At 41.3% G+C, this 19,702-nt stretch overlaps 3 protein-coding genes across 12 annotated transcripts in view; 1 reads left to right on the top strand and 2 right to left on the bottom strand.

The window, feature by feature from the left end:
* The window catches only part of LOC129853978 (bromodomain-containing protein 3-like), a 39,804-nt gene extending 32,148 nt beyond the window's left edge, over positions 1–7,656 (top strand). For all 9 annotated transcript variants that reach the window (XM_055920561.1, XM_055920556.1, XM_055920555.1 and 6 more), the window contains one exon: positions 6,716–7,656. In XM_055920561.1, coding sequence (XP_055776536.1) covers positions 6,716–6,757 — 42 coding nt within the window. In that variant the 3' untranslated portion in view covers positions 6,758–7,656. The remainder of the gene's footprint in view (positions 1–6,715) is intronic.
* Positions 7,657–13,128: 5,472 nt separating this feature from the next.
* LOC129853986 (putative uncharacterized protein BRD3OS) lies at positions 13,129–15,460 on the bottom strand. Its single transcript, XM_055920572.1, has one exon. It carries the CDS (start codon positions 13,817–13,819, stop codon positions 13,559–13,561), a length of 261 nt encoding a protein of 86 aa, XP_055776547.1. The 5' UTR covers positions 13,820–15,460; the 3' UTR covers positions 13,129–13,558.
* Positions 15,461–15,563: 103 nt separating this feature from the next.
* LOC129853985 (endothelial differentiation-related factor 1 homolog) lies at positions 15,564–19,613 on the bottom strand. 2 transcript variants are annotated; one of them, XM_055920571.1, is made up of 6 exons: positions 19,525–19,613; positions 18,637–18,728; positions 18,129–18,180; positions 16,996–17,156; positions 16,732–16,825; positions 15,564–16,513 (listed from the first exon to the last, which is right to left on the bottom strand). In XM_055920571.1, the coding sequence occupies exons 2-6, from the start codon at positions 18,712–18,714 to the stop codon at positions 16,452–16,454; spliced, it is 447 nt and encodes a 148-aa protein (XP_055776546.1). In that variant the 5' UTR covers positions 18,715–18,728; positions 19,525–19,613; the 3' UTR covers positions 15,564–16,451. The 2 variants fall into 2 exon arrangements, with proteins under 2 accessions (XP_055776546.1, XP_055776545.1); XM_055920570.1 differs by lacking the exon at positions 19,525–19,613 and adding an exon at positions 18,848–19,142.
* Between the last annotated feature and the right edge of the window lie 89 nt (positions 19,614–19,702).

Here is a 19,702-nt window from a genome sequence, read left to right as displayed (position 1 = left end):
GGTCAGTTGACATTGAAGTTGACATGTTAAAATGGTTAAGGTTAGGTATGGGGTTTGGTTATATGTAAGGTTAGGGTAAGGGTTATGATTTGGGGTAGGGACGTCCCAAGGATCCCAGATAGCATTGGTCATAAACATATAGGAGCTATGGATGCAAGGACTGGCCATCCATTATATCAAGATTATAGTTTTGTCGTGTCTCTGGCTTGTCATTAAATGTGAAGACTTATTTTATGAAATCAATTATCTGTAATTATTATTACATGATTAAACTAATCATGGAAAATGTTCAGATTACAAAGTTAGAATTTTCCGAATAACTCTTTATATATTTTTATATCTGATCAATTAGTCTTCTATTAATGAAGTATTATTATTACCTTAACTTTTCTAGGGTACGTGAGACGGTAGCGTCCCACCTCTTCAACAGCCAGTGAAACTGCAGGGCGCCAAATTCAAATACAGAAATACTCATTATAAAAATTCAGAAAACAAAACAAAATCTTACATAGGTTTAAAGATGAACTTCTTGTGAATCCAACCACGGTGTCAGATTTAAAAATTGCTTTACGGCGAAAGCATACCTTACGATTATTTGAGAACATAGCCCAGCAGACAAATCATTACAAACAGTAACCAGTCAAGTAGACTTGATGATCTTCATATGGTTGCACTCAGCAGACATTCATTTACTCAATAAATGTTCCTTTTGTTCGATAAAGTCTCTTTATATCCAAAAACCTCTGTTTTGTTCGCGCGTTTTCTTCAGTAATCCACAGGCTCAAACGCAGTCAAAACAGGCAGACAAAAAATCCAAATTGTATCCGTAAAGTTCATAGAAACATGTCAAACGATGTTTATATTCAATCCTCAGGTTGTTTTTATCGATAATATTTCAACCGGACGATAACGTCATCAATATAAAAGGTAAACAAGAAAGGCACTCTCTCGGTCGTGCGCATGAAAAAGCTCTGTGACACTTTAGAGTCCACTCATTCAGACTGCTCTTACTTCCTAATTTTTCAGAATACAAGCCTGAGACAATTTTTAAAGACTGCTGACATCTAGTGGAAGGCATAGGAACTGCAATTTGAGTCCTAAGTCAATGGATACTGTAATGGCATTGAATAGAAAACTACAAAACCAAAAAATAAACTACTTCCTGAATGGATTTTTCTCAGGTTTTCGCCTGCCAAATCAGTTCTGTTATACTCACAGACACTATTTTAACAGTTTTGGAAACTTTAGAGTGTTTCCTATCCAAATCTACCAGTTATATGCATATCATATCTTCTGGGCCCGAGTAGCAGGCAGTTTAATTTGGGCATGCTTTTCATCCAAAATTCCGAATGCTGCCCCCTACCCTAGAGAAGTTAATCAGTCTCATCTGAACGTCGTAAATGGTTGGTTATCTGCATAAACTCAGCCTCTACTATGAATCATCCATACACCAATTGGCTCAATTATTTATTTACTAACTAATTAAATAATCACAGAAATACATAAACAAACAGTAGATATTGGTTACTAACAATGATAGGAAAGAGTCCCTAGTGGGCTAAGCCGATATGACGGCTTGGTGGACAAAGGGAAAGGGGTGGGACTGAGAGAGAGCGGGAAAGACAAATGGATACATTACACACAGTCTATAATTATATACATTGAAATGCAAGTATATACACTGCTCAAAAAAATAAAGGGAACACTTAAACAACACAATGTAACTCCAAGTCAATCACACTTCTGTGAAATCAAACTGTCCACTTAGGAAGCAACACTGATTGACAATAAATTTCACATGCTGTTGTGCAAATGGAATAGACAAAAGGTGGAAATTAAAGGCAATTAGCAAGACACCCTCAATAAAGGAGTGATTCTGCAGGTGGTGACCACAGACCACATCTCAGTTCCTATGCTTCCTGGCTGATGTTTTGGTCACTTTTGAATGCTGGCTGTGCTCTCACTCTAGTGGTAGCATGAGACGGAGTCTACAACCCACACAAGTGGCTCAGGTAGTGCAGCTCATCCAGGATGGCACATCAATGCGAGCTGTGGCAAGAAGGTTTGCTGTGTCTGTCAGCGTAGTGTCCAGAGCATGGAGGCGCTACCAGGAGACAGGCCAGTACATCAGGAGACGTGGAGGAGGCCGTAGGAGGGCAACAACCCAGCAGCAGGACCGCTACCTCCGCCTTTGAGCAGGAGGAGCACTGCCAGAGCCCTGCAAAATGACCTCCAGCAGGCCACAAATGTTCATGTGTCAGCATATGGTCTCACAAGGGCTCTGAGGATCTCATCTCGGTACCTAATGGCAGTCAGGCTACCTCTGGCGAGCACATGGAGGGCTGTGCGGCCCCACAGAGAAATGCCACCCCACACCATGACTGACTCACTGCCAAACCGGTCATGCTGGAGGATGTTGCAGGCAGCAGAACGTTCTCCACGGCGTCTCCAGACTCTGTCACGTCTGTCACATGTGCTCATGTGCTCAGTGTGAACCTGCTTTCATCTGTGAAGAGCACAGGGCGCCAGTGGCGAATTTGCCAATCTTGGTGTTCTCTGGCAAATGCCAAACGTCCTGCACGGTGTTGGGCTGTAAGCACAGCCCCCAACTGTGGACGTCGGACCCTCATACCACCCTCATGGAGTCTGTTTCTGACCGTTTGAGCAGACACATGCACATTTGTGGCCTGCTGGAGGTCATTTTGCAGGGCTCTGGCAGTGTTCCTCCTTGCACAAAGGCGGAGGTAGCGGTCCTGCTGCTGGGTTGTTGCCCTCCTACGGCCTCCTCCACGTCTCCTGATGTACTGGCCTGTCTCCTGGTAGCGCCTCCATGCTCTGGACACTACGCTGACAGACACAGCAAACCTTCTTGCCACAGCTCGCATTGATGTGCCATCCTGGATGAGCTGCACTACCTGAGCCACTTGTGTGGGTTGTAGACTCCGTCTCATGCTACCACTAGAGTGAGAGCACAGCCAGCATTCAAAAGTGACCAAAACATCAGCCAGGAAGCATAGGAACTGAGATGTGGGTTGTGGTCACCACCTGCAGAATCACTCCTTTATTGAGGGTGTCTTGCTAATTGCCTTTAATTTCCACCTTTTGTCTATTCCATTTGCACAACAGCATGTTAAATTTATTGTCAATCAGTGTTGCTTCCTAAGTGGACAGTTTTATTTCACAGAAGTGTGATTGACTTGGAGTTACATTGTGTTGTTTAAGTGTTCCCTTTATTTTTTTGAGCAGTGTATATGTCCCCACCGTATATGTGTATATGTCCCCACCCATATGTCATTGTTGTCTTCTCTGTTGGAATCCGTTCCGTCTGCTGGAGAGTTCATCAGAGTCTCTCTGGTTGCATTTCCCTGAATATCAAAGTATTTTGTGGTTAGAATGTATACTTCAGAGTACCATTCAGAAATGGTAGAATAGATGTTTCCGCGGTTGTCTGTATTCTCGTCCTCGGTTTACGTAATTTCTAGCTGCAGACTAGTAATTTGTGTCTAAGATTTGCTCTTATTGTGTAGGGATCGATAGTCTCAGAGTTTAACAATTTCCAGCCGTAGCCAATGCTCCACGTGGAATAGTCTTGTCCTTTGGTAGAGTTGTAGTTTCAACCACTTCACACACCAGCATCACCCGGCATGTTTTGGTCTCAGAAATTCAACCATTTGCAACCTCAGCTCACGCTGGGGTTTGCTTAGTCTATCGTGAATTGGGTCACGAGTGGGTTTTATACGTAACAGTGGAAAAGGGCGGTCCATGACGCCTAATGTGATGTCTGGGCTCACGGGGGTGTGGCCACTGACTAGTTAATCTTTATATGAAAATCCATACTCTCATTTAGAAGGTTAATATCACATTACATCTTTTCACTAATAGTTTCATGTTTAATCACATACTTTTTACAATATTTAGATGTAAACCTGACAGCTGGGAAATGTACACTTTAAGAGATACCGTTATGTGTGTTTCCTGTACCTCATGAGATCACCAAATGAAACACACTCAACATGACTGTCCCTTAACCTGTTATGGCTGCAAGGGGCAGTATTGAGTAGCCTGATAAAATGTGTCCATTTCAAACGGCGTCGTACTCAATTCTTGCTCGTACAATATGCATATTATTATTACTATTGGATAGAAAACACTCTCTAGTTTCTAAAACCGTTTGAATTATTTCTCTGAGTGAAACAGAACTCATTCTGCAGCACTTTTCCTGACCCGGAAGTTCAAAGTCTGAAACCGAGGCTCTCTTCCTCTTCCTGCCTATAAATGGGCACAAGAGCTATTAGTATACATGCACGTCAAACACCTTCCTCTGGGTGTCAAGAAGGCTGTGAGAGAAGAAATGAGGTGATTATCTCGACCTTGGATGGAATAAGTCCTCTTGGAATGACGTGTACCCAATTTCCGGTACTCTGAAGAACGCAATTTGGACAGTGGGGTTGCCTTTTGTTTTGCTGACGTTATAGGCGAATATTATTTCCGGCTTTGATTTTATTTGATACATGTCACCATATCATCGTAACGTATGTTTTTTCAATATAGTTTCATCAGATTATTGAAATTTCTTCGGGAGTTTTGCCGTGTTCCGTTCTCTTCCGTTTGTTTACATGGAGAGATCCGTGCAACCCGGCTAGCGCGCTTGCTAAATGGAGAGAGAAAGTTGCCATTCTGAAGCCAAACAACGACTCATCTGGACAAAGGACACCTTGTTCAACATTCTGATGAAAGATCAGCAAAAGTAAGACCCAATTTATGATGTTTTTTCATATATCTGTCGTAGTCGCCGGCGCCCAAGTGTTTCTATTGTGCTAAGCTAAGCTAATATAACGCTATATTGTGTTTTCGCTGTTAAACACTTAATAAATCGGAAATATTGGCTGGATTCACAAGATGCTTGTCTTTCATTTGCTGTACACTATGTATTTTTCAGAAATGTTTTATGATGAGTATTTAGGTATTTGACGTTGGTGTCTGTAATTATTCTGGCTGCTTTCGGTGCAATTTTTGATTGTAGCTGCAATGTAAACTATGATTTATACCTGAAATATGCACATTTTTCGAACAAAACATAGATTTATTGAATAACATGTTATAAGACTGTCATCTGATGAAGTTGTTTGTTTGCTGTCCATCATCACCAAACGCAGAGAACGGAAAAGGCCAAAACTCCCGAAAAAATTTCAATAATCTGATAAAACTATATTGAAAAAACATACTTTACGATGATATTATCACATTTATCAAATAAAATCAGAGCCGGAGATATTAGCCGTCTATAACGAAAGCTTTTCAGAACGCAATCCAGGGTTCCTTCCCGCGCCTTGCTGAACAAAGGAAATTTGGGGTCATGTCATTCCAAGAGCTCTCGTTTGACCTCAGATCAAGCTATACACCCCATTTCACCTCTCACTGCCTGTTGACATCTAGTGGAAGGTGTATGAAGTGCATGTATATCCATAGATTTCAAGCAAATGAATAGGAAGGCCCTGGAACAGAGCCTCGATTTCAGATTTTTCACTTCCTGACAGGAAGTTTGCTGCAAAATGAGTTCTGTTTTACTCACAGATATAATTCAAACGGTTTTAGAAACTAGAGAGTGTTTTCTATCCAATAGTAATAATAATATGCATATTGTACGATCTAGAATAGAGTACGAGGCCGTTTAAATTGGGCACGATTTTATCCCAAAGTGAAAATAGCGCCCCCTATCCCAAAGAAGTTAAACAGGCCTATGTTTGGTTCTGATGGGGAAGAACAGTTCAACTAAGCTCAACAAGTATTTATAACTTATTTTCTTCAAGAATCAATGGGTATACAGTGTCTAGTGAGTCTACACACCCTTGAACAGTTTTCATATTTGAGGTCGACTCCTTTTACTGTACAGCCACACCAGCTCAGGGTGCCAGCCTTCAGATTCACATTTTGAGTATTTGGCGTACGGTGGTGGAAGGTGGAGACAGTCCATCAGAGAGGCTGAGGGTGGAGAGACGGAGTCTGCTGGTAGGGAGACAAATAAGAAGACGTATTGTAGAGCATCACTTTACATAGGGTTCAAGTGAGGAATGGGGTCAGCTGGAATGGATGGACTGTAATTGTTGTTCAACAAATAATATGTTATTATGAGTGATAACTGTTTTCACAAACCTTTATGGCTGTGAACAGTCAAAGTATTTGGTTCATGGTGGTGGAAGGTGGAGACAATCCGTCAGAGGCTGAGGGTGGAAAGACAGAGTCTGATGTGTCAATATATGGAAAAATACACATTTTAAAATGTTGACCATTCGATTGGTCGAAAGAACAATGACTCTTGGTCACCAAGATTTTTGTTGATGTTGGGGACAGCCCTAAATGGGACACGTTTTCGGTGTTTCTGCGTTAGGCTTTAGCCATGGAGGGAAATAGAACAGATTCGGACATTTCTGTAGGAAACTCTCTGACTGCTTGGGTGGCTACCTCTATTTCTCCTCTAACCATGCACCTCAAAAGTGTTTGTCATTGAACAATGTCACCATAACTGCATCTTCAATTTAAGTAGTATTGACTGAATGTGGCCTATTACTAATTATGCCGCTTTGGGCTGTGTATAATATATTGTCCATTGACGCTCTCTGTGAAAAGGATGGTTGTCTGTTTTCTCTAGTTGATTTGTCTGTGTTTGACTGTGTGCCTCAGTATTAACCCTCACCTCCTTCCTTCTTCTCTGCAGAGAAGGCAGGCTCGGCGCCAGCAGGGGGCGCCTCTCGGCTGAGCGGCAGCAGCAGTTCCTCTGACTCTGGCAGCAGCAGCTCCAGTGGCTCCAGCTCAGAAAGCAGTGACTCCGATTGATCAGAGAAAGACCCCCATACCCTGAGTCCCCCTCTCACCTTAGGTAATTTACCCTCCTTTTTAGCTAGTAGAGTACTCTCTTTTTTTCTTCCCCTGGATTACTTTTATAAGATAATGAAGACTTTCGATGACTGAAGATATTGATCATGTTTTGTATTTAGAAATGCCTTTAGAGACAAAGTAGGAAACATGTAAGAAGATATAGCTGACTGAACATAGTCAGGGTTTGTTTTTGCTGGCCCTCAAAGGGAAATGCCTGGTATCACCAGAACCACATGTTAGTTATTTTAATTGAAGAGAAAAAAGATTTCTGCTTTACATGGGTGCTCGTAGCTGAATCAACTTTGAAAGACTGTTATACCAGTAGGAAATCTTTAAAAACACTAAGATTGATTTTGGTTTGGACAACATTGTCTCAAGGGACAAATACAGTCTTTCTCTTCCTGGGATGGCTGTTGCCTGTAGTTTGACCTTTGCCACTTCACAACATTCCATTCCATTTTCTTTTACTTTATGTATACAGCTATATTGAAGAAATTAAGATAATTGTTATTTTTATGATCATAAATCTCATTTCCATTGACAGTGTAAAACAAATGGTTACTAGTCATCTATCGCAAAGAATTTATTTTTGTTATCAATCTTCCATGCTCCAATCAGTATTTAAATCTGTTATGTCTCAAGGGTCTGTTGAAATATAGTTGTGGGTTAACACTAGACTGCAGTTGAATAGAACATTGACTTAATCATGGCCCTATCTGTATTTCCTGAGGATATTTTATATACACATTTGTGGCAAAGTAAAGTTGCTATTCGAACACCTTTTGCTGATTGTCTAATTATCATTTTTTGTGTCTTATTTTCTTAGCAGTGTTTTGCTTTGATATTTAGCATCAAGAATGTGGAGCATATACAAGTTAACTTGTTTGGTTTGATACTTCCCAAAGTAATGTATTACTAGATGTACTCATACCTTTAACATCTACTTCTTATAAAGAGTTCACCTGATGATTTTGTCAGGTGATTTCTTTTATCAAGCAGTTATGACTGAGTTTGGAGTTCTATGTTTTTCTCAATTTTATTCGATAGTTCTTGACACTTCTACTGTCACTGTCCTTTACATGTATCTCTATGCAGCCAGTGTTTAATGTTAAATGCTCCCCTCCTAAGATGTTTTAACACACATCACATACTCTTGTGATTTGTTTCCTGGCCTGTTTGTATATTTGGCATGTGCCATATCTGACAACTTTCATCATTGAATGAAATAACTATTTCCTTTGTCTGTGTATGGGCTAGTCTTTCCATTGAACATGATGGTTATATTCCAAATGTAGGTGAATTAACACTTACAGTATAGCCTGTTTCTTTTAAGAGTGGAGAGCAATGGGCTCTCCGTCTCATCTGGGTAATCGACTAAACACCAAATGTATAAAAACTCAATTGGTTTACTCAAGACAGAAAATTATTTTGTTAACATTTGAGCATTGCAAAGACCTCTGTAAAAAAAAGCTACACTAAACAAAAATATAAACAACATGCAACAATTTCAACGATTTTACTGAGTTAAAGTTCATATAAGCCTAATCTATGGATTTCAAATGAATGAGAATACCAATATGCATCTGTTGGTCACAGATACCTTAAAGGTAGGGGCGTGGATCAGAACACCAGTCAGTTCACCATTTACCTTGTGCAGCGCAAAACATCTCCTTCGCATAGTTAATTAGGCTGCTAATTGTGGCCTGTTGAATGTTGTCCCATTACTCTTCAATGGCTGTGTAAAGTTGCTGGATATTGGCGGGAACTGGAATACACTGTCGTACACGTCGATTCAGAGCAACCCAAACATGCTCAATGGGTGACATGTCTGGTGATTTTGCAGGCCATGGCAGAATTGGGACATGTTCAGCTTTGAAGGAATTGTGTACAGATCCTTGCAAAATGGGGCCGTGCATTATCAAGATGAAACATGAGGTGATGGCGGCGGATGAACAGCAGCATGCCAATGGCCATCTAAGGTGAACATTTGCCCGCTGAAGTCGGATACGATGCCGAACTGCAGTCAGGTCAAGACCCTGGTGAGGACGTCGAGCACGTAGATGAGCTTCCCTTATACAGTTTCTGACTAAATTCTTCGGTTGTGCAAACCCACATTTTCATCAGGCGGGCTGGAGGATCCCACAGGTGAAGAAGCCTGATGTGGAGATCCTGGGCTGGCGTGGTTCCTCGTGGTCTAAGGTTGTAAGGCCGGTTGAACGTACTGCCAAGTTCTCTAAAACGATGTTGGTACAGAAATTAACATTAAATTCTCTGGTAACAGCTCTGGTGGACATTCCTGCAGTCAGCAGGCCAATTGCACGCTCCATCAACTTGAGATATCTGCACATTTTAGACTGACGTTTTATTGTCCCCCGCACAAGGTGCACCTGTGTAATGATCATGCTGTTTAATCAGCTTCTTAATATTCCACATCTGTCAGGTGGATGGATTATCTTGGCAAATGAAAAATACCCACTAACAAGGATGTAAACACATTTGAGAGAAGTAAGCTTTTTGTGCATATGTAAAAATTTGGGGATCTTTTATTTCAGCTCATGAAACATGGGACCAACACTTCACATGTTGCGTTTATATTTTTGTTAAGTGTCTTGATAAACAATGTAGTCCAAATTCAGAATAATGTATTCAAACTGCTTGTTTACCCTTTTACAAATACACCTGTTATGACTGGGTTTTTACAATTATGTATGTGAGGTGGTAAATGTATTTTCGATCGATTAGAGATCATTTACAATGGCAGTTCATGAATCTGAGATCATTAAATTAGTTGCTAGTAGTGGTGATATGTTTTACTTTTATCAGCTAAATTCTCATTAAGACTGATTCAGACAACCTCGTACATTAAAACATTTAAAAACAGCTTGGTGTGCCTGAGTGATGTAATACGAGTTGAGACAAGTACACTGCTCAAAGAAATAAAGGGAACACTTAAACAACACAATGTAATTCCAAGTCAATCACACTTCTGTGAAATCAAACTGTCCACTTAGGAAGCAACACTGATTGACAATAAATGTCACATGCTGTTGTGCAAATGGAATAGACAAAAGGTGGAAATTATAGGCAATTAGCAAGACACCCCCAATAAAGGAGTGATTCTGCAGGTGGTGACCACAGACCACTTCTCAGTTCCTATGCTTCCTGGCTGATGTTTTGGTCACTTTTGAATGCTGGCGGTGCTTTCACTCTAGTGGTAGCATGAGACGGAGTCTACAACCCTCACAAGTGGCTCAGGTAGTGCAGCTCATCCAGGATGGCACATCAATGCGAGCTGCGGCAAGAAGGTTTGCTGTGTCTGTCAGCGTAGTGTCCAGAGCATAGAGGCGCTACCAGGAGACAGGCCAGTACATCAGGAGACGTGGAGGAGGGCAATAACCCAGCAGCAGGACCGCTCCTCCTCCACGTCTCCTGATGTACTGGCCTGTCTCCTGGTAGCGCCTCTATGCTCTGGACACTACGCTGACAGACACAGCAAACCTTCTTGCCACAGCTTGCATTGATGTGCCATCCTGGATGAGCTGCACTACCTGAGCCACTTCTTGCCACATGCCCAAAAATATGGGGGATTGGAAATGATGCAGACAATTACATTGGAAGCAACATTCTTTCCGCAATATTAAGCTGATCCACCCCCCCCCCCCCCCCCAAAAAAAATAATAATAATAATAATCAACAACTAACTTGACAGAGCTTGAAGGATTTTAAAAAATATGAGCAGATATTGTACAATCCAGGTGTCCAAAGCTATTAGACTCAGCTGTAATCACTGCCAAAGGTGATTCTACACTGAACAAAAATATAAAAATGCAACATGCAACAATTTCAAAGATTTTACCTAGTTAGTTCCTATAAAGACATCAGTCTATTGAAATAAATTCATTATGCCCTAATCTATGGATTTTGCATGACTGGGAATACAGATATGCATCTGTTGGTCACAGATACTTTTTATTTTTAGGATCAGAAAATAAGTCAGTATCTGGTGTGACCATAATTTGCCTCATGCAGCACGACACGTCCTTCGCATAGAGTTGATCAGGCTGCTGATTGTGGCCTGTGGAATGCTGTCCCACTCCTCTTCAATGGCTGTGCGAAGTTAATGGATATTGGCAGGAACTGGAACACGCTGTCGAACACGTCTATCCAGAGCATCCCAAACATGCTCAATGGGTGACATTGTAGGCCATGGAAGAACGGTGACATCAGCAAACCGCTTGCCCACACGCCGCAATACACACTTTCTGCCCGGTACAGTTGAAACAGGGATTCATCTGTGGCCTCCCCTCCTATTAACTTCTCTTATCCCCTCTCTCCGTCATTGAGTTGTTTGGTATTTGTCCCTCACCCTAATCTCTGAGACGGTTTCTGGCCTATGTAATATGATTCCACCGTATTCCTATATTGTCCATTTGCTTGTTTGATGACTCTGCCGAGGTCATAGCGGGACTTCTTGTACTTATTCCTGTCCTCAGCCATAGACAGGGTTGTCTACGTTAGCGCCGTGTGCGGTAGCCCTGTCATTTAGTGCCAATCTCTGTATTAATCCAGGGCTTTTGCTTGGGGAAGCAGCGAACCCTCACAGTGGGAACGTCGCCGATGCATTTTCAAAAAAGCCAATGACAGAGGTGTGTTAACTCTTCAATGTTATCGGCGGAGTCTCTAAACATATTCCAATCAGTGGTGGCAAAGGAGTCCTGTAGCATCTGATTCTGGTGACCATTTCTCAATAGAGCGAGTCACAGGTACTTCCTGTTTGAGTTTCTGCTTGTAAACAGGAAGCAGGACTACGGAGTCATTTACCAAATGGCGGACGAGGGAGGGGCTTGTATGCTGGCTTGCTGAAAGAATAACAGTGATCTAGGACTTTATCGCCCCTTGTGGCGTTGGAGACGTGTTGATGGAAGTTGGGCATCACGCGTCTTAGTGACTGGGAATTAAAATCGCCGGCAACCAGAAAAGCAGCCTCGATGTAGGTTTTCTTGCTTGTTTATAGCCTTGTACAGTTCGTTAAGTGCCAGCTTATTTTTCTTGTCCAGGGGTGGAATGTATACAACAGTCACAATAACAGCTGAAAACTCCCTCGGGAGGTAGAAGGGTTGGCATTTGACCATCAGGTATTCCAAGACAGGTGCATAGTGGGTCGGCACTTCCACCGCACTGGAGTTAGCACACCAGTTGATGTAGAGGCAAACCCCTCCCCCCTCTATTTCCTTGACTCCACTGTCCTGTCCGTGCGGTAAATGGAGACTCCATCAAGATGGATAGCCATGGGGGGTATCTTGTCTGAGAGCCATGTTTCAGAAAAGCAAAGAATATTGCAGTTTCCAGAGTCCCGTTGGAGCCAGAGCAATATGGTATTGGAACTGACCCTATACCATGCCTTCGGAAAGTATTCAAATCCCTTGACCTTTTCCACATTTTGTTACGTTAGCCATATTCTAAAATTGATTAAATATACTTTTTTTTCTAATCCACACACAATACCCCATGATGAAACGAAAACAGGTTTAGATATATGTTGGGTTTATTTTTGATCAGTATAACATGTATTTACTCAGGGGGTTGAATATTTACCTAATCAAGAGTTGTATTATTTTTTAAACAGATTTTTTACAAAAAAATCCACTTTGACATGTAGATCGTTGACATTAAATTATATTAATTTGAATACCCCTATGTGGCAAAAGTCTAGGGGTGTGAATACTTTCTAAAGTGTTTTCACCATCTTCACTGACTTGTTCCTTTTAGTTCTTGGTCATAGGTAATTTTTATTTCAAAACAAATGTTTTTGCATACCCTCCTGCTGCAACTTACATATTTTGTAAGCAATGTATAGTAACTTCTGTAGACATGTCTTTGAGAAATGTAAGATTCATGTTGTTTTAAGGGTGAAATTACATGGGGATACAGGGCAAACAAAGTGAATATTTGATGTAATTATTTACATGGGAGCCCTTATTTTCTGAGTTCCTTTGTTTTAATTAATAAACTACAAAACATACAGCTACTGGAGTCTTTGTATACTATCCACATCACAGCTGTTAAAGCTGGCAGGGGCATTAGCTATGTTAAAGGTTTGTGGTATGTAACAGACAGAAATTGAATTGAAAGTGCAGACTTCTATTTTACAGGACAATACACATAATCAACCTCCACTTGCTGTTGCAACAATTGTCTTGTTACAAGTGTTTTTGAGAGACAAGCGCATAAATTGACAATACTGCATTGAAATACAAAAATGATCATTTATTTTTTACCTTTAACTAGGCAAATCAGTTAAGAACAAATTCTAATTTTCAATGACGGCCTAGGAACAGTGAGTTAACTGCCTTGTTCAGGGGCAGAACGACATTTTTACCTTGTCAGCTCGGGGATTCGATCTTGCAACCTTTCGGTTACAAGTCCAACGCCCTAACCACTAGGATACCTGCCGCCCCAATGTAAGCCGTAGCTAACACTTCCATACCCCAATGTACATACACAGGCTTACTTTGCTTTGACCAGCACATATTTGCCCAGTGAATGGTCATGACATGTTGCTGGCAGACGTCTTTCAGGACACAAATACTCAACTTCAGTCTGCACCATATATTTTTGCACAAACAGTTTACAAATATTGAAGTTTAGGGCATATGAATATATGTATGTGTCACTATAACTGTCACATAATCAAACATATTCTGGAATTTCCAGTGTCAGCAGTTGGATCCACTGTGACAGTTCGTTTGTCCCGTACCACGACTGCCTGGTTTCCATACTGACTGTACCACGTACTTTGACTCCGACTGAGGTAGTTACTCGGTGGTCCCTGTTCCAGCTCCATTTGCTGCTGTTGCCAAATTAGCAGTGACGTGTCCTTGAACCTAAACCGAGCATAGCTCTCCGAGAGGGCTTTCTCGACTAAAGGATATCTCTCAGACATGATGTTGCCGTCATCGCTCCAATCTCTTGTTTTGTTACCACTGACTGCCTGGATGGGCAGAGCTGGGGTAGCGTTGTCGGTAGATCTCGAAGAAAACGGTTCTGGTTGCGCGACAGATTAAGCGGCTAGCTAACTACATTTTCTGGTTGGCAGTAGCTAATAAATGGCACCGTCACCAACAATACTGTTGTGACACCCAACCGTGTGAAACGTTGACGACTACGCGTACTTGTGGATATAGATAACGTTAGCTAGCTTGTTGCTAACGTAACAGTCATTGTTAGCGATCCAGCTTCCTTAAAAAAAATACATATACGTCTATCAACTGGGTTTGTTCAATGCGTTTCCGTAGTGATTTGCAATATTGGCGCAGGTTTTACAGCACAAATTCAGCAGACATGGCTGAGCCGAGATGTATTTTTCGCTGCTGCCAGAGTTAAGTCAACGCTTAAGTTCCACCAGAAGCGTCAAACTGCGTTCCGGCGGAAGTCATTCGTTGTCAATGGAGCAGTCCGCAACGCTAAATTTGGGATCCAGCACTAGGCTGGTGTACATACCACGAGTTCAATATTTTCAACTCGTACTTTGTATTACCGTGCGGTGGTACAAACAGAAGTTCATAAAAAGTTCCCTATGGGGAAGAGTCACCATAGAGGCCAAAATGATGACTATTGTAGTTATAGACAAGAAGACACCGGTTGAAGGACTTGTGTAATTTAGCATGCCATCATGCAGGGCAAGCTAGTGACTTGAAATCCGTACTCTATATTAGAACCAGTTAAATGTATTGATGTTGCTAGAGACAGAAGACAAGAAAACTATACTGAACAAAAATATAAACACATTTGAAGTGTTGGTCCCATGTTTCATGAGCTGAAATAAAATATCTTGGAAACATTCCAATACACACAATAGTATTTCTCTCAAATGTTGTGTACAAATTGTTTTACATCCCTGTTAGATGGCGGAAGTTGATGGAATGTGCAATTAGCATGCCGACTGCAGGAATGTCCACCCGACCTGTTGCCAGAGAATGTAATGTTAAGCTCTACCATAAGCCACCTCCAACGTTGTTTTAGAGTTTGACAGTACGTCCAACCGGCCTCACACCCGCAGACCACGTTGTAAGGCGTTGTGTGAGAGCGGTTTGCTGTTGTCAATGTGAACAGAATGCCCCATGGTGGCTGTGGGGTTATGGTATGAGCAGGCGCAAACACAATTGCATTTTATCGATGGCAATTGAATGCAGAGACAACGTGATGAGATCCTGAGGCCCATTGTCGTGCCATTCATCCCCCATCACCTCATGTTTCAGCATCATAATGCATGGCGCAAAGATCTGTACACAACTTCTGAAAGCTGAAAATGTCCCAGTTCTTCCATGGCCTGCATACTCTCCAGAAATGTCACTCATTGAGCTTGTTTGGGATGCTCTGGATTGACGTGTACGACAGTGTGTTCCAATTCCTGCAACTCCACACAGCCATTGAAGAGTGGGATAACATTCCACAGGCCACAATCAACAGTATGCAAAGATGTGTTGTGCTGCATGAGGCAAATGGTGGTCACACCAGATCCTGACTAGTTTTCTGATCCACACCACTTTTATATTAAAGGTATTTGTGACCAAAAGATGCTGTCGATGTTGTAGTTCCAGTCATGTGAAATGTATAGATTAGAGCTTAATGAATTTACTTCAATTGACAGATTTCCTCATATGAAGTGTAACTAATCAAATCTTAAATTGTTTCATGTTATGTTTATTTTTGTTCAGTAATGGTGAATTGTTGTAATGCACACCAGTCTGTTAGTATCTCACCCAGCCTATGTAACCAGTAGGTCAATAGGAGAATAATTTTAATCTGTTATAATCATTTGCTTTGGTCAATCAGGGCGAAAATGATCTTCTCCATGCTGCAAACCGTTCTGCAGCCTTGCGAAGCACATGTGCATCTAGTACGGAAAATGCAGGCTACACATCCGGCAAAAACAACATATGGAAAAACAAATGTGCATCTGGTGGACATACAGCTAAAGTCTTTGGTACTGCTTATGGCAACATTGTGTCCAAAAATCTATCTAAGTAGAATGATTGATTAAGACACAATGGTTCCATATACCATATACCATATTTCATTATTTAGTTTAACTTTAGGCCCTTGAGATTTAATAAATCACTTTTTCAGGAGACCAGCCCATGAAAGCAGCATTCTTGCATAAATGTTTGAAAACCATACACTACAATAAAACATTTTAGCCAAAATGCCAAACTTATCCATGTCTAGTTGAAAGGGAATGACCACAGAACGTGCATGGAGAGGAGACAGACCTTAGGGAGTATAGAATATAGTTTTGTAGACATTAAAACCATTCAGTAAAATCAATTCTCTTCTTGTGGTTTGCTGAAAGCCAGATGCAAAACAAAACCACAAATTTGTATCTAGTAATGCAATATTGTTTAAATCAGGTCCCACAGGCTTGACATTCATTACTGGAATCAGGGCAGTAAAAGAAAGTAGCAGCCCAAGTTAATTAAATAAACTGGTTAAGATGTGCTAGCTCTCCAGAGAATTGACAAGGCTGTCAGCTGTGGTGGTAGTACAGTAGGCTAAGTTGCTTCAAGGCATTGCCTTCACTTTTTCTTTGGGACTGCCTCCAAGGGTTTCCCAATGTCCTTCCCGCGCAACTTCAGTCCTATGGATAACATGGATGAAAAACGCTCAGATTTTTGTTGACACCATCTCTAAACACCTGGGCTTAATTGTTCCATTAGTGATACTGATATAATCAAATATGATTGTAATCAGACTAGTTAGTACAAAAATAACCCAATAATGGTGTCAAACAGGCCTATGTTGCAAGAAGGGTGATATGAAGCTATGACAGAAAAAAGACCTGTAAATAAAACTCACCAATTGCTCTTTCAATCTTTCCCATGACTTGGTTATTGGGGATAGCCTTTCCAGATTCGTAGTCTCCAATTATCTGTGGTTTTTCATTGATTTTCTAAAAATTAAAATAACACCAACAACATATCCATGACTGGTATAGAACATTTATTTGATCCAAGCCCTGCTAAGCCAAGGTAAATACACTTCAATAAACAACCATCAGTGAAAATGAACTGAGTTCCTATATTTTAAACTCTTCATCCACATTTGGGAGAGTGTACTTACAGTGGCCAGGTCTTTCTGCGTCAGGCCCTGATTTTGCCGGCCTTGTTGGATGACCTTGCCCACCTCCAGAGACACTCTTTGGTGTTGAAGCTCTTCAGTCTCTCTGTCAAGCTTTGCTGTATTCTTGGTGATCACGTGCTGTTTGTTTTGTCCTGCAGCCCCTGAGAGAGGGAGAGAAAGGTAATAACAGGGTTTCTCAAACTCAGTGCTCGAGACCAAGGGGTGTACATTTTGTTTTTTCCCCTAGCACTACACAGATGATTTAAATAATCAACTAATCACACAGCTTTGATCATTTGAATCATCTGTGTAGTGTTAAGGCAAAAACCAAAATGTGCCCCCATTAGGGTCCAGAGGACCAAGATTGGGAAACTCTGGGTAATAAGCTAACATAAATTCAACAACAAGATCTAATTATTGGGACTATCGGCCAATGCTGCACGATCTTACATAAATTCTAAGATACAAGACTGAAACAAAAAGGACCACCCTCTGTTCTTCATTCCTGATCCTAGGGACCCACATGGTCTGCAGGCTTTTGTTTCAGCCCAGTAGAAACACCTGACTCAACTAATCATAAAGCACTTGAGTTTAATCAACTACTGTATGTTACAACTAGGCTGGAAAAAGTACACCCTGTGGATCCCAAGAATCAAGATTGGCATCATCTTATGTCAGAGATTTACAGCAGTCTGCTCTGATGTAGCCTAGTTGTCGAAAGACAATGGGTGGCCCCTTTAGTTACATATCATACAAAATGGCACTATATAAATATACAAAAAGGCTCTAGCAACCTGTATTGGCAGATTTAAATAACTTGATTTCTAGACTTATGTCGCAGACAAATGTGTGCGTTTGTGCTTAAATATGAATAAGTTTACTCCCCTTTAGTACACAATTCAAACATTTGCTCTATACTGCCATGATTCCATCATTGGAGATAATGAAAATCTAGTTGGCAGGAAAGAACAAAAATGTAGTAAAAACGCAAGAGCTTGATGACATTATTGAGATGGTGTGTAGCAAGCTATCCATCTTATCTCAACATTGAATAATAACCACAGACATGGCACAACATCCTACCAAACCAAAAGATAATACAAGGACAGCAGAAAATGTATGGGAGTTCTTACATTTCTTAGTGGTATCAAGTTCTTCTCCACGTCTTTGAGCTGCTGCAACAGCCTAAACGACAATAACGTATCACATTGTTGTGTCAATGTATCCTGACTGTGTAGAAAGTTCATACATTTTAACTTGTTAAACGTTAGCCACATTACAAGACACACACCGTTTAAAGGGAAAGTCAATAATAATACCACCACCACCATATTTGGTTAACATAACTTGCTACAGTATAGTAACGTTAGTTAGCTAACGTTACTAGCTAGCTAGGTACATTTGGAACCATTTATGGCCAACTGATTACTAGTTCGAATGCAAATAAGCTAGCAGGGTAGACAGCTAGTAAGACTAGGAAAATAAATGCTAATAGTTTAAGGCAAAATATAGCCAAGCCAGCTAGGTCCCAGTTCACTGACATGCGTGTTCAGACGCTGGCTAGCCAGACTACGCTAGTAATCAGCTAACGTTCGCAAACGCATTAGACAAGCCTGCCTCTACCTAACTAACGTTAACTACCTGTTTCGACTTCGACTGTGCGACAGTTGGTCCCTTCTTCCTCAGTATGGTCACGGTATCCCAGTCACTTTCTGCCATGTTTTTGAGTTTACCTTGATGGAAACAACGTATAAACAGGTTGGTTTAGATACAAATGTAAAGGCAGTAAGCTATACGATAATTTTAGCGCTCGCTAATATAACGTGGTAACTATGAAAGTACCGTACTCTACCGAATAGTCGACCCCGCCGTTCACAGGAGTTCTATCATGACGTCACATACCGTCCTTTACGCATTGAACAATACTAATGCCGCATTCTAAACAACTAGGAACTCGGAAAAATACGATGTCAAATCAAGAAGTCAGTGATTTTCAGGTCGGAGCTCTAGAAAGAGGCCAGAGTTCCCGAGTAGGAATTCCGTGTTGGATGGCCGTTCAAATCGATTTTTCCCAGTCGGATTTAGTTTTTTTCCCCCGAGTTCCCAATAGTTTGAACGCTCAGACGTCGGACCGAGCTCCCTGTTGTTTTGAACGCGGCATATGACCTAGAGATAGCCTCCAAGATGGCCGAACGTTGTTTTCAACGTTCAGAAATTCACTCTGGCTATCTATTCGATATCAGAGCGCTGTTGTCTGAGTGTGCCAGACTGCACTGGTGGATTTACGAACGTGAAACACCTGTTGAATATGACCAGTGTCAGTAAACGTCGGCAAAAAAACGTAATTCAATCAATCAAGTTTATTTTATATAGCCCTTCGTACATCAGCTAATATCTCGAAGTAATTAATTTAATTTCAGCAGCACAGTTAGTTACCAACGCTCTAGTCTAGATAACATTAAAACAGCCTAACCAGCTCTGCTAGGGCGAGAAAAATGGTCAGAGTGGGGTGTTCGCTCATTTACTTACAGAAGTGGCTAGCTAACTTTACCCAGTTAGCGTGGGTACTTGACTGCCATTGTGAGGTCCAGTGTGCGCACTGAACACTCCCAGAGAATTTACAAATGGACTACCTATGTAAGAGTGCTGTTCATTGACTACAGCTCAGCATTCAACACCATAGTACCCTTCAAACTCATCATAAAGC

The sequence above is a fragment of the Salvelinus fontinalis genome, chromosome 4 (assembly GCF_029448725.1).
Source record: "Salvelinus fontinalis isolate EN_2023a chromosome 4, ASM2944872v1, whole genome shotgun sequence".
NCBI classification, from domain to species: domain Eukaryota; kingdom Metazoa; phylum Chordata; class Actinopteri; order Salmoniformes; family Salmonidae; genus Salvelinus; species Salvelinus fontinalis.
The sequence above is the reverse complement of the archived record's forward strand: the minus strand, read 5'-3'. Positions and strand labels throughout refer to the sequence as shown.